The sequence below is a fragment of the Lynx canadensis genome, chromosome D4 (genome assembly GCF_007474595.2).
Source record: "Lynx canadensis isolate LIC74 chromosome D4, mLynCan4.pri.v2, whole genome shotgun sequence".
Classification (NCBI taxonomy): domain Eukaryota; kingdom Metazoa; phylum Chordata; class Mammalia; order Carnivora; family Felidae; genus Lynx; species Lynx canadensis.
The window spans coordinates 66,580,412-66,608,249 of record NC_044315.2 but is presented as its reverse complement, the minus strand read 5'-3'; the positions used below and the strand labels follow the sequence as shown (position 1 = coordinate 66,608,249).

At 37.6% G+C, this 27,838-nt stretch overlaps 1 protein-coding gene across 3 annotated transcripts in view; it reads right to left on the bottom strand.

The window, feature by feature from the left end:
* Positions 1-27,838, bottom strand: part of SLC44A1 (solute carrier family 44 member 1) — a 200,313-nt gene that overhangs the window by 82,046 nt on the left and 90,429 nt on the right. For all 3 annotated transcript variants that reach the window (XM_030293175.1, XM_030293174.2, XM_030293173.1), the window contains exons 4-7: positions 24,577-24,713; positions 10,490-10,583; positions 2,683-2,852; positions 629-718 (exon numbers count right to left, since the gene is read on the bottom strand). In XM_030293175.1, the coding sequence (XP_030149035.1) occupies positions 629-718; positions 2,683-2,852; positions 10,490-10,583; positions 24,577-24,713 (491 nt within the window). The remainder of the gene's footprint in view (positions 1-628; positions 719-2,682; positions 2,853-10,489; positions 10,584-24,576; positions 24,714-27,838) is intronic.

Below are 27,838 nucleotides of genomic sequence, written 5' to 3'. Positions count from 1 at the left end.
GTGGCGCAGTCGGTTAAGCGTCCGACTTCAGCCAGGTCACGATCTCGCGGTCCGTGAGTTCGAGCCCCGCGTCGGGCTCTGGGCTGATGGCTCAGAGCCTGGAGCCTGTTTCCCATTCTGTGTCTCCCTCTCTCTCTGACCCTCCCCCGTTCATGCTCTGTCTCTCTCTGTCCCAAAAATAAATAAACGTTGAAAAAAAAAAATAAAAAAAATAAAAAAAATAAAAAGTCCAAGATAAAAGCAAAGGGGTCCCTTCCTCTGCCAGGCAGGGAACACTGAAAGAATCAAGTGAAAATTAAAGAACAAGAAGCAGAACAGAGCCTCAATTGCTTTTTTTTTTTCCTCTTGGGCTCTTCTCCCCAAACTGACACTGACAGAAAAATGTGAGCCCCCTTTTATTCCAAATATGCCAATGACTCTGCCATTTTATTCCATTTAGTGATCTCACAGTGAATTAACTTCAGTGTAATCCACTCACCAGTCTTTTTATAGTTTATAAATGAATTCACAAGGCTTACAAAAGGAAAATTATTTAAAGTAATCAAAGTGGTTCTGCACTGAGGGACTGTTAAGAGCAAACTTCACTCTCAATTCTAATTACTAAAAAACAAAGGAAGAAGCAGCTTACCAAGTGAACCCAGTATGACCAAAATTGTTAAGATCCACACAAGTACTCTTGATATATACCTGATTATCACCATCAAAATCATGGAGAGAACTGCAGGGAAGATAGAGAACATGTAGAATATTATTTTAAAACACTGGAAAACACAAAGAGAAACTCTTTCAATTGTTTTCTCCTAGGAATATAATACGTTGCTATTGACCAGTTCAAGACCCCAGTTTAGGGAAGAAGGGTAACTAGCTACTTTTGCATTTCTGGTACTCGAGCCTACGTGCACCACTTGAATTGTGTCACTTGGAAACTACAGGCACCTAACTGTGGGTTTATAAATGACAGAAAAGAAAACATGCAAATGCACATGGTGACTCAAAAACAGCACAGAACTGTTGTGGATTCACCACGGGAAGACATTGGAACTCACATGCAAACATACATGCTAACACACAAAGTGTAGAGAATGATGTGTCATGTTGGTGATGAGAAAAATTACCACACATAGACAGAGATCAGTTAAACTAGCTACACTTCCATGTGTAATCCTCACATTTCAAGACCAACTTCTCTAACAGTTGGTCAATGAGCTAGACAGTATTTTATCTTTTTCTGGTCATTTCTCTTCTAAAACTCCAAGAGATGCTCTGATCCTACAGAATAATATTCTGAAGCCTACGGAGGCCCAAATTCCTCTGACCTTAATTTTCAACTGGTGTCAGGGGTCCTGATTGGTTGAGAGACTCTTCAAAGAAAAGCAAAGCTTAGTTTGAGTTATTTAGCCAAATGCCTCTACCCATCCCAAGCTAAATTCCAACATGCTAAAATCTGGAGTGAAAATCTTAAAAAAGAAACGGGAGATTTGACCTTTGCATGGGGAAATTCATTTCTAAAATCATAATTTGTTCATCTTTAATCATCTAAAGGCCCATTTCACAAATAAATTCTTAAAGATCTTAAGCCTCAAGAGAACCATTCTAATAAAAACTGGAATCCCAATGACTTAACATTATTATCACCAGTTTTAAGGTGTTTCCCCCCCATCCCCCCCGCCTTGGTCAAAGTATTCAACTATTTCAGAAACCAAATAATTTTTTCATAAAGCCAGACTAGTAGTCAAGATTTTTCGGGCCATTTGCAAAGCCAAATAAATGGTTGGGATCTGTGACTGGGTAACATTATTAAGGTACTCACTTTTGCAATAAATGTACAGGAACCAAAAACAGATGGGAGCGTTTCAAATATCACAGAAATAGCTTTTCATATGGACAGCATTATTTCAATTGAGTCAAGTACTACCTAAGCAAAAAGAAAATACTCTCTAATGACAAGACGGAAATACAGCTAGTCTTCTCAAAGACTATAATTCTTGTTAACAGGTATAAGGTATAACTCATTTCACATATATAATGAGATAGTTGCTTGGTTCCTACCACAGTTTACTCCTCCCAACTAGAAAGATCTATAGATTCTGATATGGCTACATATAGTTCTAGGATAATGTAGGGAGTTGAAATAACATTTACCTAATTATATTATCTATTGACAAGAAAACTCAATGGCTAACAAGTGGAGATTTCCTAATTTTTCCAGCAATACAGTGACATCATGAACTGTAGCAATGAAAAAAAAACATATTTCAAAAGTAATCTATCAGAAATCTATGTTCTTTGATGGAAATGTGTAAGAGAATATGTGGCCTCCTTTCATAAGCCTTTGGAATCATAACTGAAAACAAAGGGGTGTTGATTCATTAAGAGAAGCCTCCTCCTATCATATTAAAGGTTATTAGAGACAGTAACCAAAGTCTGGGAAAACACCAGTTTTCTCCAATGATAGAAAAAGAAAGGAAATTAGTTTCAGATATATAAATATATATATATATATATATATATATATATAAATATGTATATATTTATAACTATATATAATCTGAAACAGTTATTTTGGCTATGGGAAGTTAAACATTTTACAGGTATCCCCACTGTATTCATATTTTGGTTAAAAGACAGAACAGTCTTCTACTGCAGTACTATGCAATAGCTAATAATGAGAAAAACAATTACCTAGTGATAACAAGCAAAGTCCCAATATAATTTCTTTGCTGGTCATTACTCCACTAATCAGCCTGTGTAAGACACTATTGTCACTGACAAAGGTGATCAGGGCCTCTGCAAACTTGGCATAGCAGGAAATGTTCACAGGAGCACAGCGATGGAAGAATGGAATAGGTGCACTGGTGACACAAGAAAAAAAAATCAGAAAAAAAATTACTCCTACTTAATATAAATGCCACATCAAACACACAAATGAAAGGTGATTATGACTGCAATACACTCCACCCTCCACACATCATATGGGCGCTAAGAGCCGTGAGCTTAATGCTATGAAGATGACTGTCATGGGCAGGGATGCGAATCTTGCCACAGGCCTTATCAAAGAGGGTGGAGTGCATGTTCCAAAGAAGACATTACCCTCCCCTTCTGAAAAGAAACACACACACATATACACACACATACGCACATACAGAACTACCAAAAGCAAAACCAAACACTTAAACTCCTCAGCCTGCACATCTATCAGTCAAGGGGCAGATGACAAAACTTAAGGAACATATACTTCATTGAGCTGAAAATGAATTTTTGCCATAAGCTATTTAAAAATAGAAAACACACATGCTTTTGCTTGAAATGTGCCACCATTAATAGAATGTTTCCTCTATCAGAACAGCATACAGAACCTTGCATTAAAAAAGGTGTTCGGGGCACAAGCTTAATAATCCTCATATAAATTAATCATGCCAAGACATCAACATACAGCATAATGTGCAGCTAATTAAAACAATAACCATGGATACTAATGTATGGAAACACGAGGTTAATAGTACAAGGGGAAAAAAACAAAAATTTGTATCTAAAGTGATGGTTGTATCTCTGTACAAAAGATATATACATAAAAATGAGAACAGAAAAAATATAAATAAATGAAAAATCTCTGATTCGTTAAGGTCATGGGATTCTGAGCTGTTTTCTTTCTATATATAATTTTTATTATAAGATTATTTGTGTTCAAAAAAAAAAAGAGGTAATCCGTTATTATCAGGTTTACACTGACCACAACTCTTTTTGTGAAGGAACATAGTTATGTGTGAACCATGACATAAGTAAGTCTGGTTTGTTATAACATATTCTACTTTAGCCTTGGAAAGTATGGTATGCATCTGATCAATGAGAGATTCTAAAAAAGCTCTATGAACATGCCATCAGTTGTGATTTGAATGAATTCTAAGAGAGTCCATATGTCTGTCCATACAGAAATACACACTTCTGTGTGCACTAAAATTTAGCTATCACTAACATAAATCTCATATTTTCAGAATTATTTGTGGAACTATCACTCATAGCTCTAATATAACACCGTTGGCTGGAATGATATAAGTATGCTCTCATTTTTGGTTGGCACTGTATTTTGTATCAAATAAGTGGAGAAGAGTCTATGATTGGGGACCAAATTCCAAAGTTTCTGATCTCAGCAAGCAATTTTGTATGACCTGAAGCAAGACACTATCTTTGTTTTTCCTTCCTCAAAAAACAACAAAAATATTTTTCAAATAAAAATAAACGTGTACTATGTATTGATTTTCCTTAAATGCTGGTAAATGAGTATCACTGGGAGTAAAAATAGGCAACATCTTCCATCCTGTTGAAGTTCATGGAACAATAAAATAATTATAAAGGTCTAGTCTTACCTTAGTTATGCTTCAGCAAAATGTATCCCCCCAAAATGATGTGACACTATGATAGAAATGTTCACTTAAAAAAGAAGTGACTCTTGTGACTTGTGGGTGTATTTGTGTATACCTCTAAAATGGTGTTGGTGAAAGTTAATGTCCAAGATTCAATATTTTGTCAGAAATTGCAGAAAGCCAGAGCATTCTTAGTAGGGCTTAAATTACAGGCATGAAAGTCATTGTTTTTGACCAAATTTGTTTCGCTAATGATATAAAAAGCTATTACAGAATACCTTTAAGTGAAATGGATTTCGTCAGAAATATTACAGGAAAGAATCAAAAGAATTAACCATAAGTTCATAGTCAATGGAGGCTAATGTGGGACACATTAGCTTCATTGTGACCTATGACTGTTTTTCTTCCTGATGCTATCTAGATAATGTCCCTGACACTTTAATATCCCTGTCTGAGGACTTCTAACCATATTTTTAACTGAAGCCTCGTTCTCTATCCTTTGAAACCAAAGTCCTCTCTGTTCCATGGTTACCTATATCTTCATCTGCTTTACTTATTACCCTATCATTTCTGATATAGCCTCTGTTTAACTCACTTGCCTCCAACCTTGAACATAAAATGTATCTCCCTTAAGGATACTGATGTCATTTTCTCATTTTCAACATCCACCAATTTTCTTGGCCCTGCTGTTTCTTTTTTCCTGTCATATAACCACAAGTGTACCTTACCCTCTGTCCAGAAGCAGCTCCACCTGTATCTCCCATATACTAACAGGATTTTAATATAGTTTTATACTCAAAGAGACATACACAACATTTCTAAAAGAGAGCAGAGCCTGTTATAACAGAAAGAAAACTGGCCTTGACTTCAAAAGCCCTGGGTGATCCTCCTAACATTACATAGCTTCAGGTCACTCCATCTCTCTTTCTCAGTTTCTCCATCCGTTAGCTGAAAGGGTAGGAGTAAGACCTCTCTGAGTCTTTGATGATGATGATGATGATGATGATGATGATGTTGATGATGATAACTGTGATAGATCCCAGCCATAAGTCAGTAATTCTAAATTAAAAGGAGCAGATGCCCAGTAGTGTTTGTGTTTTTCTGCTTTTCAGACTTATAATGAGGATCGATGGTTTGAAAAGGGAAGGATTATACTCTTAAAATTCGAATCTTTCATTCCTATTTAAGAGGAAATGCTGAGCAATATTTGCACTCTTACCCTCTCAAGTCATTTTTATACTATCCATAAATACTTGGCTAATTGGAAAGAGTGCTTTTACAAGTCTCCTTCAAAGGATTGAAGCAAAGTAACAACGGGTCCCTTACCTTATAATTTAATCTATGTTGGTTTAAAGAAAAACCTGACAGCTCTACATTTGAAGGTATAAAACTAGTACAGGCAGATTACATTGTCTAGCTGATGGTCAAAATGGTCAAGTGGTAAGGAATATCAGAAATAGAAGACACAAGAGAAGGCAATGTTTGGTTACAATTAAAAAATCAAAGTTAAATACTTAGTTAAAAAATTTTTTTTAATGTTTACTTATTTTTGAGAAAGATAGAGACCGAGTGCAAGCAAGGGAGGGGCAGAGAGAGAGGGAGACACAGAATCCGAAGTGGGCTCCAGGCTCCGAGCTGTCAGCACAGAGCCCGACGCGGGGCTTGAACTCAGGAACAGTGAGATCATGACCTGAGCTGAAGTCGGACGCTCAACCGACTGAGCCACCCAGGCGCCCCTAAATATTTAGTTTCAAAGAAAAAGCACTACACTCCCTTGTCTTCATTTTCTCTACTGTTTCCCAAACAAAAACAACTTAATCAGCCATGAGTTTTTAATACTCAGATGATTTTCTTGTTAAAAAATCTAAGTAATCATGGCATTGAAATGGTTTGTCTTATATTTTACCATTTAAATCCTATGTGATACAATGAATTTGAGTTAGCTGATTTCATATACCTCTCAGAAAGTAATACTTCTATGAGATCTTTTCTACTTTAGTATCTAACCTAAACGACACACCCTGTGCTTCTTAATTAAGAGGACAGCATAAAGAATTCTATTTATAGTAAGTTCCTCTACCTCTTGAAGCCCACAGAATATTGAATCTTTAAGAAGTCAATGTAGTCCTGTTAGGAACTGATGCTGTTTCACATTATTGAAACATCAGTCAACAAGAACAAAATGAATTTATAATGAGTCTTTTAAAGATTTTTAAAAATTAGCCACTCAGAGGAAAATTGTATCTTACCTTGGCAAACATACTGTCCATTTGCCTTAAGTCCAGACTATCATAGCTAATGAGCTCCCTCAAAATATGATGACAAACAATGTATTATCTCTTGTCCGTAGGCCTTCAGAAGTGAAGACAGGAGTTTGCATCTCCATTATCTTAAAATCTCAGGTTATAAATAAGCAATTACACATGATTTCTAAGGAAAAGTTTTATTTAAGAAAGAGTAACAATAAAGGATTCTGGCAATAGCTCTATAGCACAGAAAACACAGCAAATAAATAAAGACTATAATGGCAATACTCATTGGTTTTTCATACATTTCATTTTATTTATTTTCTCACTTTCATTCTTGTACTCTTTTTTAAAATTTTTAAAAATTTTTTTTAAGTAGGCTCCATGCCCAATGTGGGGCTTGAACTCATAACCCTGAGATCAAGAATCGCATGCTCTACTGACTGAGCCAGCCAGGCTCCCCCACCTTTTTTTTTTTTTTTTTTTTTTTTTTAACCAACTGGTGTAGGACTTTGTCTTGGGGAAGACGGCAGAGTAGGAGGGCCCTAAGCTCACCTTATACTATGGATACAACTAGAAAACGCTCACATCAGGGTAAAACTAACTGCAGTATAGACTTCACAAGATCTTAGATTAAAATTATGATTCCCAACGATTAGTTTTGTGGCTTTGCACAACTTATGTAACTGATCTTCTACTTCCTCATCTATAAATTAGGAACAATATCCTTATAGGCTTTTGTAAGGACTAAATAAGACAACATATATGAGAAACTTAATATGGTGGCTATAGCACACAGCAGATGATTTATAAATGCTAATTAATGTTGAATTCTTCATTTTAAAATATGTACAGATAACACTTTTTTTCTTGGCTATTGGTTTCTCATTTCCATATCATGCTATTAATTCTCCAACACCTAATATCCTTACTGGCATCCAGAAGTATCCAATAAATGGTGAATAAACTGAATTTATGTAATCTGTTTCTACCACTGCAATTTTCTCTAGCTATACTTAAACCTTTAAGCATTTTAAGCATAAGGGCTAGCTTGTCTCCCTACTGCTACCATGCTTGGCATGTCATCAACAGAGAGTTATGAATTTGGATAAAATATGGCCCTTTCTAGGCATTTGCTTTTAAAATTCGAAAGCTCATTAGGAATAGTAACCATTTGGCAATTATGTGGTGTGAGTGTTTTATTGCAAATTAGTTTACAATGGCTTTTATCTAAGAAACAGGCATTGCTTTCAGTTGCAGAGGGTCCCTGGGGACCCAGGAAGGTTAGGGGCAAAAGGGGAGGCTCTAGAGGTTGACAGAAATACTTACTCCTTAAGCCACATGTCAAGCACAATAATGGATGATTAAAGGGGCACCTGGGTGGCTCGGTCGTTAGCGTCTGACTTCGGCTCAGGTCATGATTTCGTGGTTTGTGGGTTCCAGCCCTGAGTTGGGCCCTGTGCTGAGTTCAGAGCCTGGAGCCTGCTTCAGATTCTGTGTCTCCCTCTCTCTCTGCCCCTTCTATGCTCATGCTCTGTCTCTGTCTCTCAATAATAAATAAACGCTAATTTTTTTTTTTTTAAATAATGGATGCTTAAAACATATTGCCTATTTAATTCTTACAACAATTCCATGACAGAGGTATTAACATTCCCATTTTACATAAGAGAAAACTTGGTTCACAGAGAGGTTAAGAGACTTGCTTGAGCTGGCAAAGAGACACTGGTGACACAGAATTCACCCCCAGGCCTATCTGGACTTAAGGTTTAGCTCTTTCTGTCCCACTAGGGCACTCCTCAGAGGACCACAAAATAGATAGGAACCATGCTGAGGGCCACTTGCCTCAGCACAGGTTTGCCTAGTGCTAGTCTTTTAGTGTATACAAAAAAGTCACCAAAACAGTCCCTATTTTTTTTTTTTTTTTTTAAGGACAGAGTTTCTTAAGGACAGAGACTAGATCTTACTTATCTTTGGAGATTTGGTATCTAATACAAAGTGTGGAACATGGTATTGCCCCAAGTTTTTTATTAGAACAAATTCTTTGTTTTTTGATCCTTATACTTTGCTTGTCATATGCTAAATGATGATATTTACAAGGTCCTAATCTGACTTCCTTCTATCAACTGTTACTTCGCTTTTACTTTCCAACAGGCTGAGTTCAAATTAAAGTGGTAAGATACTTTTAGACTGTAAGGTACTAAGATTAGTGAAACATGGGGATATATAAATAAGTATAAACAGTATACAGTCAGGTTTCTGATGGCATAGGGTCATCATTGCTTCTTGGATTACTGAGACATTAGTAGATGACCTTGTGAGAAGCCCAGTCTGTCCATGTCTAAAACCCAAGCCCCTAATACTATGTTTCATCTTCAAAGTGAATGTCCTTAGGACACCTTATGTGAGATACGTGAGTTATATTCAGCCAAGAATGGAACACCTGAGATAGATACCCAGGAACAGGCAGTCCTCAACATGGTAGAGTCGGAGGTCATTGGTGCAGGAGGATTTACCTGACCCCACCCATATTACACGGGGGCATCCTCACATCAAGGCTTTCAGGTAATCCTTTCATAACATGTTTACGCCTTAAAATGTGACTCTACACTCAAAGTATGCATTTAAAACAGGCTTTTAGCAGTTGAGTCGATAAGAGGACAGAGCCTTTCTTGTTTTTACATTGATAAATTTTCTCCAGCGACTCTATTCAAAGGACCTCCTTTTCTTTACTGTCACAGCCTCCCTAATAGTTTCAATGTTCATGAATGGAGTCTCTTTACCAATTGGTCTAAGCCCATAATTTATAGGCCCTACTTACTATCTTTTTAAAACAGTTCCTTTATTTTTATTTCCATAGGCTTTACATTTTAATTTCAATAGCAACGTGACAAGACTAAAAGAGCTGGAAATCAACTAAAGTGATATTATTCCGTTGTCTACTTTTTCAACAGAAAATTTCAAATTTCACTCAAGTTAATAAAGCACAAGTTACACCCATAAGCAAGCCAAAGGAAAGCAGACATAAGATGGGTCTCAAAATGTTAACCTGTAGCTTGCTGTCATATATTAAGATATAATAAAAATGGTCTCAATTCAGTATTCCTAGTGAAGTTGACGCATGTCATATATGGTTAGTGATACACACTTAAGGTTCTCAAGATCAGACATGTTCCAAATCCTACGCCCCTAATTCTGAGGACATATTGTACAATGCTTGCAAATTTGTTTCCTTGTTAAAAAAAAATCTGTAATTTTAAAGCTGGCTTTATTTATAACTACTGTGAGATCCTTCCAAATAAAGAATATTTCTTGTCTCTTCTGTGCATCCATGATATGCAGTAGGTACTTAATAATAAATATTTGTTGAATAAGACCTTGGATAAGATATGGCAAACAGCGTATTATTATAGAGAATGTACCTAAAAGATGTAGCCTGAAATAAAGGATGGAGAATAATCTGGCATATTTTTTAAATTTACAAAGTAAATTAAAAAATAATCCCACTAAGTATTACTGGAATCAACTTCAGAGAATCTTTGGAGACTGTGAGACTTGGCTTCTAATTTCACTGCAGATTTTGTAATGATTCAGCAGTTCTCCACACTTAAAAAGTATGGCATTAAAAAAAAAAAAAGTGAGCCCCCCCCAAAGAAATTTAAAATATCTGAGAATGAGAAAAGTTGTTTGTCTCTGTGTGTGTTTTAAGATATGAAACACATGTTGTCATTTCTACTACTACTTTTTAAGTCTTGTTGTAAAAATAAGTACTGGTCATAAGCAACAGGTATCATCAAGTAACTTTCCTCTCAGAATAATACATACAGTTTAAAATCTACCTACAAAAACAAAAGTCACAAGTTAACAAAATACAATAAAAGTTACCTCGCTGGAACTGGTAGTTTGGGGCAAAGAACAGAAGCTTTTGAAGATGTAGTATATTCAGAAGGCTTTAGGTTGTAGCTACACAGTGCTGAGCCTGTTGAAAGAAAAGCTGTATGTTAGTTGGCAGAACAGAGCCTAAATAAATTCTCCCATGGATTCACTGTAATTTCATTTTGTATGTTAATATCAACTCAACATATACAACTTTTAAACACTAGAATTAATAAGAATCTAACTTGGTCTTTAGCATCAGTCCTCAATCATTTAAAACTAATTTCTCTCTCGCAATTTATGTACAAAGTTTAATAATACTCAGGGTAATAATAACAGTAAGTACTAGAACTACCTTTCTTGAGTGTCTGCCATATATGTGGCCATATATATATATATATATATATATATATATATATACATTTTTTTTTTTCTTAAAGAGTCAACTTTTAATTATAACTAACCAAACCATGTCCAGGCACATCTCCAAACAACCAAACAACAGAAACATGACAAAATTCTCCTGTTGAAGAAGCCAAGTATCTTGGCCCACCCCAGCATTTCTGAGGGTCAGGCCAAGATTCCAGGGCTGGTTCTATACCCATGCAAGTTTATCATCCCTGCAGAAGGATTGGAGATGGACCCCTCTTTCCAACACACTGGGAACTCAGAAAGTCACTAGGTGGAGGGGCTCTCCTCTCACCCCATACATATGTTAATTGTGTGTTTACTTTAACTTGATTAAGCAGGGGCTATTACACCTCCTTTACAGAGGACGAAATAGAGGCTAAAAGATAAGATATATAACTTGCCCAAGATGACCCAGCTACTAGGAAGGAGAGCTGGAATTGAACCCTAGGTGTCTCTGACTACAAACCCTGCCTCAACTACACATGACGTCCCTTTTTCCTATGCTTCCCATTACTAAGTATGTAAAAGGACTGCATACAGCACATATGTTTTCAGACAATACGTTACTTTTTCCTTATTTTAAAGGCAGTAAATAGTAACTGTAAATAAACTGAACAAATTGATCAAAGAATTCTCAGCTTTCAGAGAGTTTAAAACAAGCTCAAATTCAATCCTAGGTTGGTTATGCAAACAGCCATCTATTTCTTGGTCTGTGTGGCTAATACAAATCTAAATAATATGTAAAAGTCGGATGCAGTCCAGCCAATCCTTGATAAGTATTATTTTACTGACCTGCTGATTTTGTAATACAGCACCGAGAATACTGTCAGGTTCATTGTAACGATAAATACCATTAACTGAGAAGACCTAGGCTCTAGTCCTAATCTTGCTAAGGACCTACTGCACTCTATCATGTAAACTGTTTATATTTTATTAATTGCAGTTCCTACCAGATTACTAATTTGGCCAAATATTTTATTATTAAATATAAATAGAATAGCTTTGTGTTTATATTATAGCAACAATGAAGTTTCACATGGTACCACCCTGGAAAAAGTTTAAAATAAAATGTGAGGTGAAAATGGCAGGTTTTAACATTGAACTAATTATAGAAATATCATGTGAGGATGTAAGAAAGAGCTAGAAGAGACTACAGAAAAAAGATTTGCTGGGATAACAAACAAACTTGAGAGTGGTTTTATTTCATTTATACCTTATCCTGTCAACCAAAAGAATTTTTAAAAAGCCACAAACCTGCATTTAATTCAGTAATGCTGCCCCCAAACCAGCAATAAACCTGCCAGGTATTTAAATATGTCAGCTGTAGGGGCGCCTGGATGGCTCAATCGGTTAAGATCTGACTCAGGTCATGATCTCCCGATTTGTGAGTTGGAGCCCGTGTTGGGCTCCCTGCTGACATGCTGACAGCTAGGAGCCTGAAGTCTACTTCAGATCCTGTGTCTCCCTCTTTCTCTGCCCTTCCCTCACTCACACTCTGTGTCTCTCTCTCTCAAAAACAAACAAACATTAAAAAAAAAAAGTAAAAAAAAAATATGTGGGCTATATATATCATACGTCATAAAACCATGTAGCATCTATTTTATATAAAGATAATTCAAGTAATTGGACAATGTAAGATCTTTTTAAAGAGACACTTGAAAGTTACATGGCACTTAAGTTTCTTCAGCTTCTTAAGACAGACTCACTAGGAAATTAAGTTTCTGAAACTGTTTTTGAACATTCTTTACCATTTTAATGACTTATTGTAGTTAAGTTAAATTTGCATGTTATTTGTCATGTTAAATATGCATGAATATTAAATATCTAACTCTTCTAAAATTAGTCTTTCATGTTTGAAGATAATGCCACTAGATTCCATTTACAGCAGTTTTAGAGAAAACATGGCAGCGGTGAAAAGCAAACATTTTAGATTAATCCTGAAATATCCAGGAGTCCTACTATAGGATTCCTCATGAAAAAAACCAGCCACTGTGCCAATAACCGCAGAGCACCCAATGTGATCATCAACTTCCTGATCTGAATGGTCAACTTCTTCCTTTCAGAGTCCAAGATGGAATCGATTTACACAATATGAAAGGCCCTAACTAAAGCACTGTGTCAGTGCTGTCAAACACACTGCTTCTGCTGAATTCAGTGAACATAATCTCCGTCCCCACCCTTTCTTCATTTAAAAAAGGAGGTCAGCAGGTGCAACAGAGTTCAATTTTATAAATACTTTCCCAGGATAATGCTCAATGAAAGGATAATAGCCTTATCTCTGATGGTATTCTGGGACACAGGCCAGTACTAAATAGATCCTGTACTAAATAGATTAAAAGAAAAAGATCTTTACAATGTGTTAGTAGTAACAATCAGAAGAAACTTTATAATGCTTCCTGCTCAAAAGTTGATGGACAGAGAAGCCTCAATGAAGAACATTAAAATAACCCAGTAATGGCAAACATGTTACAATTGTTTTTCTTTTCATGTTTGTTAGCTAATGCATTTTCAGTGAACACTTTTAAGGTGTTTTTGGTTTTTTTTTTAAGTGAAGGTATAAACAATACTTAGCACAAGAGGTTTGGTCAGAAACTGTAAGACAAAGTTTTTCTTCTAATGCAAAAGGCAGGGAAAACCATACTTGAGTAATGAAGTCTAAAACCAAAAACAAAAGCTTATCTAAACCACACCAGAGGCAATCCATGCAATTCAGCCAGTGTTATTCAAAATGAGTGATCTTAGGACGCCAACTTGGGTATATAAACATTTATCTTGGTAAACAGTTGCTATAGTCCCCAGAATGTTTAACTACTATAATTTTTCAAGTGCCTTATAATATTCAATTATTTATTCTTTAGCTCAACATCACTTATAAGAACTCCCTTAAGAGGGATGTTTCCATCACCATGCTCCAAACACTACAGATGAAACAAAGTAAGTAATACTTCCAAGGCCTTATAAGCAATCACTGACAAATTTAGAAATGAAATTCTCTACTCTTAGGCCACAATGCTTCTTCCGTGCCATTCCTAATAATCATAATCAGACAAATATTCAATAAGCTCCTGGGCAAAAAAAAACATACATTCCACAGATACCTCAAAAACAACATGTTTTGGGGGAAAAAAAGACATTTCCATCACCCACTCTCCAAATCTGCTCTGCCTCCTTTCATGTATTTTCCATCCTTGTTAATGGCTCTACCATCCATGAAATCCCCATGAATTTGAAATGGAAAGTCATCCTATATCTTCTTCTTTACCCATCGTCTTCATATATCCTTCAAGACACTTAAGAAACCAAGTTCTGACAACTGGATCTTTCTATGAGTTATCTACCTCAGGCCTTTAAAATCTCTTATTGGTTCAAACCACTCTCCCAAAGGGTTTCTCCTCTATATGCTGCACACAGCCTTGAGAGGGGTCTTTGTAAAATGGGCATTAGTTGTATCATATTCCTGCCCTCAGAATAATTTCCAACTCCTTGGCTTCAAAGCTCTCCTAAAGCAGGCCTCTACCTAGAACTCCAGCCTCATCTTAACATAATAAACTACTTATGGGGTGCCTGGGTGGCTCAGTCGGTTGAGTGTCCAACTTCGGCTCAGGTTATGATCTCACGGTTCATGAGTTCAAGCCCCGCATTGGGCCCATTGCTGTCAGTACGGACCCTGCTTCTGATGCTCTGTCCCCCTTCCCTCTCTGTCCCTCCCTCACTTGTGCTCTCTTTCTCTCAAAAATAAATCAAAAAAACATTAAAAATATTAAAAACAAAACAAAACATAACTATCTACAATTCTTGCTGTTTAACAAGCTTTCAGGCTTTTTCACATGCTGTTCCCTCTGCATGGGCTGTCCATTCCTAACTACCATCTGAGTGTTCAGTTTGAGCAGAATTCTACAAACTACTCAAGCCTCACCTCCTCCAGGAAGCCTTCTCTGATGCACCCAAATCTACTTACTGCTTCATTCTATTATAAAACTTAGCATATTATTTTGCAATTTTTTAGCTTACATATCATCTCTACTTTTAGAAAGTGCACTCTTTTGAGAACTGGGACCTTATGTCTTCAAAATATGTGGGACCCCTCTCTCCTGGTACATAGGCAGTACGTCAAAAGCCATACAACAGACATCCTGATTGAAAAAAAATATGAAATAACTATTTGTAATCTCTTATTTTGGTGTTATGTGTTATATATAATGTTTATTTGCTTTTCACTATTCACTATAAGTTATACTATATAAAACAGGACTTCTCAACCCTGGTATTTTGAGCTGGGCAATTCTTGGTTGTAGGGGCTGTCCTGTGCATTGCAGGATTTTTAGCAGTATTCTTGGTCTCTATCCACAAGATTCCAGGACCCTCCCCCCACCCCGCAACCCTTCACTCAGTTGTGACAACCAAAAATGTCTCCTAACACTGCTAAGCGTGGGGAGTAGAAAGTTGGGGGGGGGCATGCAGTGGCAATATTACCCTTAGTTGGGAACTACTGGTCTAAAACACCAATTTGAAACAAAAATACAAAATGGGGTTGGTAAGTTGGAGGCTAACTCTTGCTGTAAAATTCTGCTTGATTTGCGGGGCACCTGGGTGGCTCAGCCAGTTAAGTGTCCAACTCGTGGTTTTGGGCTCAGATCACGATCTCATGGTTGGTGAGGTTGAGCCCCACATCAGGCTCAGGGCTGGCAGTGCAGAGCCTGCTTGGGATTTTCTCTCTCCCTCTTTCTTTGCCTCCCCCCCCCCAGCCCTCTCTTTCTCTCTCTCAAAATAAATAAACATTAAAAAAATTCTGTTAAACAAAACATAAATAAAATAACATTTTGCTTGACTTGTTATCACAGTATTATTTGTAGGATATACTAAATTAAGAGAAAACATACTTTAGAAAATTGTAATTAATAAAAATCTCCCAATGCAGAACAGTTTTTATTATGAAAAACAAATTACATAGCTATATGAGGTCCAATGAATTTAACCCCTTTCTCTCTAACTAGGAAAGCATATATATGTACATGTATGTGTGTATATAGAGAGAGATAGATAGATATAGATACATATATATATATGCAGGAAGAATGCAATTTTCAGTAACCAGTAAAAAGTATGGACGTATTTGAAATTCCCAAGAAGCCCCCATTAACCAGCTGGTGGTGTGACATTATCTGTCAACTCCTATTGGCACATACTACGCACACAATAAATATTTGCTAAGTGAATTAACTTTGGAAATCTATGTGCAAGACTTCTAGGTATTGTGGAGGACAATGAAAAGTTTGTCTTCTATTATGCAAGCTGCCTAAACAAGGGGACCATACCTTGTCTTTGTTTCTGTGCCACACACTTGATGGGTGTTGTCTTTTTTATTTTATTTTTTAACATTTATTTATTTTTGAGACAGAGAGACACAGAGCATGAACGGGGGAGGGTCAGAGAGAGGGAGACACAGAATCTGAAACAGGCTCCAGGCTCTGAGCTGTCAGCACAGAGCCCGACGCGGGGCTCGAACTCACGGACCGCGATATCATGACCTGAGCCGAAGTCAGCCGCCTAACCGACTGAGCCACCCAGGCGCCCCATTTAATTGTTGAATGAAGGAATTACTTAAAATTACACTATCAAATGTAAGGATTTTTTTTTTCCCTTGCTGGTTTCTGAACTTGGAAGCAATTAAATCAGTTGCTAGGGTTGATCATTTTCTTTATTTATAAATGATATCAAGTCCAATCTTTTGATTCACTATAAGAAAAAGAATCAATACTAACTCTGTGGTTTAAGCTGTATTGTTACGGACTGGTAAGAAAGAGGGTAATATACTGATTATCTATTGATACTAGCTTTATTGATTTAAAAAAATTTTTTTTAATGTTTATTTATTTTTGAGAGAGAAAGAGAGACAGAGAGTGAGTGAGGAAGGGGCAGAGGGACAGGGAGACACAGAATCTGAAGCAGGCTCCAGGCTCTGAGCTGTCAGCACAGAACACAACACGGGGCTTGAACCCATGAACCGTGAGATCATGACCTGAGCCGAAGGACGCTTAACTGACTGAGCCACCCAGGCACCCCTATTGATACTAACTTTAAATGTAACACCCAGATAATGATAACCAAAGCCTTATTTATATTCACGAATTTTATCTGATGCATCACATAATCTTTGAGGTTTTCAAAGACAGAACAATGATCACTGAGAAAACACCCACCTTTGTGGCTCTACTCAAAGCATTAACACGGTGTGAACGGTAGGTCATAAACCTCTCAGACTTCCTACAAAATACGGTACACTGAAGAAGCACTCACTAATGGGAGTGATTTCTCACATGCTATAAAAGGGACACAAACAAGGAAGATAAGATTTCTGCCATTTTACTACTGTGTTAGGGAAAACAAATTAGATATTATAAAAGTTTGATAAGAGTAATGTAAAAGGTAATAAGTTATTCCATGTAAAATATTAGCACCCACTGAGACCATGCAGTGGGCCCACAACTTACAGGTTGTTCTCATTTCTAAACTGCTATTTAGACTTTAGATTGCAAGTGGAAAGAATAAAATGACCTGCAAAGCATCTGGCTCTGTGCATGGCACAAAATGGGTATCAATGAATGGTACGATGAAACAATGCAGGGCTCAAGCCTGATTGATCTGAACAACAGGGACAGTGGAGAAAAGCAAGGGATGAACTATGGGCCAGACTCAGAGTGGGGAGAGAGGAAGGGAAGGGACTGTCCAAGCAGGCATGACCTCCCTCTCCCCACTTCCTTCACTGCCTCACATGGCCAGGCTGGGTTCAGATGAAAATCTCATATAAAGGTGAAGTTGGCTTCAGAGGGAGGGGCATTGTATACATTCTTCGAGTTTTCAAAAAAAAAAAAATAAATAAAAATAAATAAATAAATAAATAAAGTAAGTAAGTAAGTAAGAAGGAAACCTGTTCACCAGAAACTGGAGGGAAGTAAAATGAGAGATGGAATTCATGCTCTGCTGAGAATAACTCAGGTACAAGCTCTCACCAGATGTCTGCAGTCTTCTCTGGAGGGTACAAGGTTAGGAAAGAGGAAAAACAAGAGGGCTCAAGAAAAGAAAAGGTTATGAATATTCAGGTGGATAGTATGGTTAGGAAAGACAAATGAATGAATAAGATGGATTATTGAGAGATGAATAAGAAGATAAACAAAGGTTCCCGTCAATTCTGGTTAGAATGAAGCTAAACAATTTACCCGCTGGTGGCAACGGACAGAGATTCAGAAGCGAGCAAAGGATACAGTGTGCTGAGAGAATGAGAAATTAGTAAGTGTCAATAGGGAGGAAGAGAGCAGCCCAATCCATCCTTCTTTCAAAAAACATGAAGAGCTCCTATGTGAGGTAGGGCCTGGATATTCAGAAAGGAAGAGCATGATCCTGCCCCACAGGAAACTCATGCACACTATTGCCAGAAGGTGATAAGGAGCCAAAGACGCTTAGTACAGAGTCCTTGTGATACTTGCCAATTTTAATGTTTTTTCAGTTTCTAAATTTTTTACATGTTTATTTCTTTTTGAGGGGAAGGGGAGAGAGGGAGACACAGATTCCGAAGCAGGCTCCAGGCTCTGAGCTGTCAGCACAGAGCCCGACCCGGGGCTCGAACCCACAGGCTGCGAGATCATGACCCAAGCTGAAGTGGGACACTTAACCAAGTGAGCCACCCAGGCACCCTGTCAATTTTACTTTTTCAAAAGCAATTTTTAATTTATTCTCTAGCATCATATTTATATTTGTATCATATAAAAACTACAAACCAAACTAACAAATTGTACACTTGCACACCTACCACACAACTCACATACCAGAACTTCGACTTTTACATTTATCTAAATTCTTCTGCTCGCCTCTTACAGCTCTTTGTACTATGGCAGCATCTCCACACAACCAATCGAGTGTCCGGCTACTTCTTCTAAATTTTCTGTGCTGGTCAGACATATGCCACAGAGGCGCTCTACAAACTTCAGGGTCCAAGAAAACAACTCCTCTTTCTTGTCTACAAGAAAGAGTTAAGGCAATATTTTGTTTCCTAATAAATACATTTCTTACAAACATTATTCTAGGAACCTAAGTTAGCTTTTCCTTAAAAGATTTTAAATAATTTGGAAAGGTAATAAAAGTTCATACAAATGGATAGTTGTAAATACTAAAAAAGCACTCTCAAATGTTGTCATGGAAACTTAAAACTCTTTGAAAATGATTTGTATTATCTTCCTGTCTGGTAAGAAAAATGTTATTTTACCTTACAGTTTTTTTAAGTTTATTTATTGAGAGAGAGAGAGTGCACATACACGCAAGTGGAGGAGGGGCAAAGAGAGAGGAAGAGAGAGAATCCCAAGTAGGCTCTGTGCTGTCAGCATGAAGCCTGATGTGGGGCTCAAACCCACAAACACGAGATTGTGACCTGAGCTGAAATCAAGAGTTGGGCGCTTAGCCCACTGAGCCCTACCCAGGTGCCCCTACCTTATGTTTTCAAATAAGGTTTAAAATTATCATTTAAAAAGTTACTACCCCAGGGGCGCCTGGGTGGGTTAAGCACCCAACTTCAGCTCAGGTCATGTTCTCACAATCCATGGGTCCGAGCCCCGCACTGGGCTCTGTGCTGACAGCTCAGAGCCTGAAGCCTGCTTCAGATTCTGTTTCCCCTCTCTCTCTCTGCCCCTCCCCATTCATGCTGTCTGTCCCTCTTTCTCAAAAATAAACATTAAAAAAATTAGAAAAAAAAAAGTTACTACCCCAAACAGGATGTTTCTCTTTCATCTTTTTAATTATGGTAAAATACACATAATAAAAAAAATTACTACCTTCACACTATTTCAGTATACACTTCGGTAGCATTAAGTAGATTCACATTGTTGTCCAACCATTACCACTGTCTATCTCCAGAACTCTCCATCTTGCAAAATTCATACTCTTTCCTCAAAAAACAGTAACTCCCCATTCCTCTCACCCTGTAGCCCCTGGCAACTACCATTCTATTCTGTCTCTATGAATCTGACTACTCTAAGTACTTCATATAAGTGGAATCATACTGTATTTGTCCTTTTGTGACTGACTTATTTCCCTTAACAATGTTTTAAGGTTCATCCATATTGTAGCATGTATCAGAATATCCTTCCTTTTTAAAAAAACTGTGGTAAAACACGTAATATGACATTGACCATCTTAACCATTTTTTCAGTGTATAGTCATATTAGCTATACACTGGATACACTGTTATCCAACAGATCTGTAGAATTTTTTCATCTTGCAAAACTGAAATTCTATAGCCAGAGAAAACCATCGCCCTATCTGTCTGTTACTGGCTTATTGCACCTAGACTAACAACTTCAAGGTTCATCCATGTTGTAGCATATGACAGGATTTCCTTACTTTTTAAGGCTAACATTCCATTGTATGTACATACCACATTTTCTCTAGCGATTCATCCATCAGTGGACATTTAGGTTGCTTCCCTCTCTTGGCTATTATGAATAATGCCACAATGAATATGAGTGTGCAAATATCTCTCTGAAATCCTGTTGTCAGTTCTTTTGGGTATACACCTAAAAGCGGGATTTTTGAGTCATGATAATCTATTTTCTAAACGACTATTTTTTAAAGCAGGTTCACAGCAAAATTGAGAGGAAGGTACAATGGTTTTCCACATACTCCCTGCCTCCACGCATGCACAGCCTCCTCCATTATAACATCCCCCACGAGAGTGGTACATTTGATATAACTGATGAACCTACACATTGACATATCATGATCACTCAAAGTCCATAGTTCACATAAGGGTTCACTCTTAGTGTATGTCCTATGGACATGAACAAATATATAGTGACATATATCCATTATTATAGTATCATACAAAGTATTTTCACCGCCCTAAAAATCCTCTGTGTTAATTCTATTTTTAATTTTTTAAGGAAACTTCAAACTCTTTTCCATCGCAGACATACAATTCTATATTTCTACCAACAATGCACAAAGATTCCAATTCCTCTGTACTCTCACAAACATGTTATTTTCTGTTTTGTGGTGTTTGTGATTTTTTTCTCAATAGAAGCTGTCCTAATGGGTGTAAGGTGGTATCTCACTATGGTTTTCATTTGCATTTCCCATACAATTAGCATGTTGAGCATCTTTTCATGTCCTTATTATTGGCCCATCATATATCTTCTTTGAAGAAATGTCTATTCAAGTCCTTTGGCCATTTTTTAATTGGGTTGTTTATTTGTCTGTTTCTTTCTTTCTTTCTTGTTGAGATGTAGAAATTCTTTATATATTTTGAGTATTAACCTTTTATCAAATAAATGAATTACAAATCTTTTCTCCTACTCTATGGATTACCTTTTCACACTGCTGTGTCCTTGGATGCACAGAAGTTTTCTATTTTGATGTAGTCCAGTCTACCTATGTTGTTTCTTTTGTTGACTGAGCTTTTGGTTCATATCCAAGAAATTATTGCCAGTATAACGTCATGAAGGTTTCCCCTACGTTTACTTCTAAGAGCTTTGGAGTTTGTTCTTACATGCAGACTCTGTCATGGATTTTGAGCAATTCCCTCTTACAGATTTGGAAATTCCCCACTTAAACCTAAATTAGCTCTTGAAGATATTCCTCTCTGATGTGTATAAGTGAGGTCAAAGGGCCTGTGCATTTTCTAACAGAAATGTAGCTGTTAACAACGTGCGGATACAAATAATTATAAAAACCATCTGCTCCTTCCGAATCAATGTGCACCTCAAATGATGGAAAGACAAAGAAGGGGAAAAAGATAATGCAAAAAGACAGACAAAGAATTCTCTCAGATACAGTAACACTGGAATTAAATCTTACCAGGTCCAGTTTTGTTTTGTTTTTTTTTTTTTAACGTTTTTTAATGTTTATTTTTGAGAGAGAAACAAAGTGTGAGCAGGAGAGAGGCAGAGGGAGGGAGATACAGAATTCGAAGCAGGCTCTAGGGTCCAAGCTGTCAGCACAGAGCCCGATGCGCGGCTCGAACTCACGAACCATGAGATCATGACCTGAGCCAAAGTCAGACGCTTAACTGACTGAGCCACCCAGGCACCCCTTACCAGGCCCAGTTTTAAGTCACCAATCCAAAGAATAATCCAGATTTTTTTTTAAGAAATTAAAAATTTTCAACCTAGGGTTACTATTAAAATAAAGGTACTTATATCCCACCACCAAAGGCTCTCTTCTCTATTATAATTTCATAGTTTTCTATTCCCTTTTAAATATTTATCTTCTCTATCCTCCACTGCTGTGTTTCTTGATGCTGCCATTATTAATACTTTTTTTTATGCCTAACACATTGACTTACTTTGCAAACAGCTGCCGAAAAGCCTAAGGGTGCCTGTGTAGTTAGGCACCAATTTAAGAAGTCTGTTTTCTGGAATAATATTTATTCATTAATATTCTTGAACACCTGCTTTGTGTAAGACTGTGAAAAAAACAAAGCTGCAAAACTCACCAGAAAGGTCTTATAAACTGGCCTTAATAGGCCATATTCAGTATCATAATCACTTAGAAGGATAATGACCTGGAAATAAACATACCAGCAAGGCTGCATGGGGCATTTCTCCCCAGTGGATCATCACAGCAGGCAATACGGTCGACAAGAAACTAACTCTCTTCTGGCCCTCCAGCTGACATGTCAGGTTCAAGGGACCAAGACTCACACCCAGTGGGTTCAAGAAAACGTGTTAGAAGATAGTTTGACACTAGAGTATAGCTTTGAATGCCAAGGTAAGATATATAACGTTTTATTTTATTTTGTGACCTCTGATGGCTTCTGAGTAAGGGATTAACATGACTAAAGCTCTATCAATGTTAATATGGCAGCAGTATGTCAGGGGCTAGAAGCAGAGAGAGACTAGAGGCAGAAAGATTATTACCTTCCATTGGGGGAATAATAACATTAATAGTAATAATATAACAGCAGTAACCAATACTTTTTTTTTTTTTTGGCAATTTACCATTTGCCACACACTCTTCTAAGCATTTTTCATGTCTGAGGTCCTTATAACAACCCTGTGAGGCAGCTTTAGTACAAATATTATCTCCTTCACAAATGGGGAAACTGAGGCAACCAGAGATCACGTAACTTGCCTAAGGTCTCATGGCTAGTAAGTGGTAGGACCAACATTTGAACCCAGATAATCTGGTTCCAGAGCCTATACTCCAAAGCCAACTCAACACCACCACCTCCCAAAGTGCACCATGTATGCTCACCTTGCCTAAGATTTCAGAAAAACCCATAAGGAATAACTCATTTCTCCCTAAGAAACTTGATAATGATAGGGCCGACAGTTCTAGTATTAGACTCAGCCAATCAGTTTGTGTGAGGATATCATGTGGGAATAAATGAGATCTTGAAGAGTCGCTGGTACCTCTTTATTTAGTGCCCACCAAGTGCCAATCATTTGTGCATCATCTCATCAAATCCTCACAACAATCCTATGATGGGGGCGTTGTTTTTAATCCACTTTGTTCAGATGAGGAAATATGGGTTCAGAGAGGCTACACTCTCTGTCCCTCATTACAGAACCAGTTAACGACAGCAGCAGAAGTAGAATCCAGAGTCATATTAATCTCATGTGCTTCCTACTACCTTACACTGAGGCCTGGAGCAGTAGTGACAGGAACACTGCCAGTCTAGAAGGCGGCAGTCCTTCTGCCCTCAAAAGGCCAGCAACCCCCTCAGGAAGACTCTGAAGCTGCTTAGGGGTGCGTGTGTAGCTGCGTTCCCAGGCTATCTCTCTGCCCAGCTAGAAGTGACACCAGGCGGATGCTGGGTCAGCCGTTGTTCCAAGGAACCAGAACCAGCCTGTAAACCAGGCGAGGCCAAGGCAGCTCTGAGGACTCCAACACACAGAGCGCAAACATCAAACCCCATGTAAGTTCACAAACACAGGCTATCAGTTTGTGGCCCTCCAGGAAGAGAGGTTATAAATAACATTCTCTGAAGAGAACTGAGGCGAGTCAGAGGGAACTGAGGATAGTACCTGGAAATCAGAAACCCAAGGGAGCGGAGTTAGGTTAGAAAATTGACTATGCTCGTTTTCTCAGCTAATTCCCATATGTTTAACCTCAAAGTTTCTCAAAACTTTACTCTTAGAAAAATGGTTATGAGATAATATTAAGTTAAAAAAAGCAAAACACACCAACACAATTGAAAGATGGTGGACTTTTGGTATTCATTTTCTTTTCCCTGAATTTTCCAAATTTCCTATAACAGACATATATTACATTGTTATCCAGGGACAAAAATAAAATACACTAATCAAAAAATTTTTAATTCGTATTTAGGAAGAGAAAAAGAAAAAAAGACCAATTTCACAAAAAGTAGTCTAGTCATTCCCAAATGTTCAAACAGGCTACATCAAAATCACATGAGACATTTGTAAAAAAATACAAGTTTCCAGAACCCAAAGACCTATTCAGTCAGAATTTCCCTGGGGGGAGCCTAGGAATCTGGAGTTTTAACAAGCTCCCCAGGTGACTATAATCTTTTTTATCAAGGAAGTCCAGGAGGACTTTCAATTCCCTTTTTCGTTTTGAGGTTCCTTGGTGATTTATTTAACACCAGCACAAATTTATACTGGAATGCAAACATACAGTATGTCATGGTGGGAGTAAGTGACCGGGGTGAGGACTTGGACAGCCTCATGCCTCACCATTTATCTCTGCAAACTTCTGAACATCACTCAGGGTTTTCAGTTCTTGTCGTGGACATGCTGTTACACACAGCGCTACGGACTTGATCTTCCGGTTTATCAAGTCCAGATTGCATGGATCCAAAAAGAACACATACCTAAAGCATGGAGAAAAATATTGAGATGTTATTTTGCAAAAACACATTCTGGTTCACTGTCTAATTTGACCAAGCCTGTAAGCAAAGAACATCCATACCCTTCACAAATTTTATCAAAGATGAACAAACAATTCAGAAATCTAATCACAGGTTGTTTGAAAACATACTGTTAACAGTGGGGACTGGAGGAATTGCAGGACTCCTATTTGTCATGATGTATTTTTCTAATATTTACATTTTTATAATGTAGTTCATAATTAGAAATTATCTATTTTAGTTTTTTAGATAATTAATTTGTTTTCTTTTTTTTTTTTTTGGTCAAGGTTGTGCCCTAAAAGTTACTAGAATATTCCAATAGTGCTATATAATGTGAATTATAGTTTATGTATAAGCTTTAGCTAATATATAATTACATATAAAATTTAAAATTATAAAAATGAAATATAAACTTTTGCTAATTAATATGTAATTATAAAAATGAATTGTAAAATTACATACAATTGAATACATAATGTTGAATGGAGACTAATGGGAATTATGCCAACATTTTATCTGCAGTCATCTCTGGATGTTAGAATAAAGTGATTTTAATTTTCTTTCTTTCATTTTTCAGAATTCTCATTTTCTAGTAAATGAAATGACTTTTGAGGTGAGATAACTACAGTAAATATCATTTATTAAAAAGGTCGATTACATATCAACAAAGTAATCCTCAAATCTTAAATTATCCCTTTTGTGTTCTGTACATTCATGTTTTAGGAAAAGGAAGATTAACCAGAAATTACACTGAAACAGATTGGGTTTTTTTTTTTTTTAATGTTTTATTTATTTTTGAGACAGAGAGAGACAGAGCATGAGCTGGGGAGGGGCAGAGAGAGAGGGAGACACAGAAGCTGAAGCAGGCTCCAGGCTCTGAGCTGTCAGCACAGAGCCCGATGCGGGGCTCGAGCTCACGAACCGCGAGATCATGACCTGAGCTGAAGTCGGACGCTCAATGGGCTGAGCCACGCAGGCGTCCCTGAAACAGATTGTTTTTAAATGTTAAACTGTAGGGGCCCTGGGTGGCTCAGTGGATTAAGCGTCCGACTTCAGCTGAGGTCATGATTTCTCGGTGTGGGGTTCTCAGGAACCCTGCTTCGGTTGGGCTCCCTGCTGTCTGCTTCAGATCCTCTGCCCACCCCACTCTGCCCTTCCCCTGCTCATTCTCTCTCACTCTTTCTCTCAAAAATAAACATTTTTTTAAAAAATGTTAAAAAGTAGAAAAGATGATAAAGATTGCAGATGTTATCATTTGCCCCAAAAGAAATACTCTTAACTAAGAATACTCTTAACTAAGAAAAGCGAAGTCTAACGTTATGGATCAACAGAGGGGAAACAAGCAGGAATTCCTGTTTTCATGCAAGACAGGAGGTAAAGAACCTCCAGTGCTGGTTTCCACTCGCCTGGGTCCGTGGAAGGTTTTATGAAATTGTCTCTCTGCCAACAGCCTTTCCCACATTGTTAAATTCTATTGCTATATAAAATAGGATTCAAATCAGGAAATATAACCAAATATAAGAACTAGGTGAGAAAACGGAAAAGCAAAAAGATCAAGTCACTACATATGCTGGGATGGACAATATATAAAAGGATACCAGAAAAAAAATTAAATAATAAAAAAAGAAGTGTGTACATCAGGGGGATGGGGGCCTGAGAGGTATTTGCAGGTAGAGTAACACTGCACACAGGAGAAGCAGCAGGGACAAAGAACCCAGCATGAAGGTCAGGGATAAACTACAAACCACCAAACTTTAAAAAAAAAAAAAAAAAAGGTATTTTGTAACCATTACCATTCCACAGAGAATGACTATGTAGCCCAAGAGAGCTAGAAGGTGCATGAATTCAAACCTAGACCTTCTGAGTTTCATCCCATGTACAACCTGCTCTATCCCCAAAATATTTCCTACAAAATAATAAATCATTGTAACCTTTCTATATTAACTTACAATACTGTTTCCAGCATTCTGAAGTTCAATTCAATCCATGGCAACAAGTTCCTACGTAATTAAATTTTAACTAAATGGCATTTAACTGAATATTTACAGAGTAGGAAAAATGCATGTCTCGAACAGATAAATTTTATGATTCATTAAAACTGTACCCTTCTTGCCTTTTGATTGAAAAATGCCCTTTAGCCAGGTAAATAAATCCTTACATTAGTTTCAGTTTTCACATCAAACAAAAATGAACTGTATGCGGCAATTCCATTTTTTGGAAAGGAGACAAATAGCCAACTTTCAAGTAAGCACGGCACTGGCAGACCAGATTAACTAACAAATCTACTGATAAGTAGGTTGTTTTTTTTTTTTTAATTTTTTTTTCAATGTTTATTTATTTTGGGGACAGAGAGAGACAGAGCATGAACGGGGGAGGGGCAGAGAGAGAGGGAGACACAAAATCGGAAACAGGCTCCAGGCTCTGAGCCATCAGCCCAGAGCCTGACGCGGGGCTCGAACTCACGGACCGCGAGATCGTGACCTGGCTGAAGTCGGACGCTTAACCGACTGCGCCACCCAGGCGCCCCAAGTAGGTTTTTTTAAACTGACAGCACAAGATGTGAGGTAGGAGGCCATAAAACATTCCCAAAAGGCTTTTCTCACAAACAGCCAACCACTGTCACGGGTAACCGAGAAACCCAGGCAAATTTTCATTGCCATTCTCAGGGAGTCTTCTACTAGACCTACTAATAACTTACAAACAGCTTCCAGTTCCACATCCTGTAGAGGAGCAGGAATGAATCAACTACCAAAAGTGGGATTAAAAGAGAAGGAAGAGAAAAACACTTCACAAACTGAACAGCCCAGATACCTGCAGGCATTGGCACACAGGACAGGGGCCTGCAGCATCACCACGTGGTACTGAGAAGAACACATTTGCAAAGAGATCTGCAAAACAGCCTAAGCGAGCTTGGAACTTCAACGTTAAGAGGAACAGCGACAAATGCCTAAGACTAAACCGTAAAGCGAACATTATAGAGGCTAGCAGGTAAGGCACGTAACTATGTATCACAGTCAAGACAGCTCCTGGGAACTACTGAAGGAGAGAAACAGATAAATTCATTTCAAATCGAAATTCTTGAAATACAG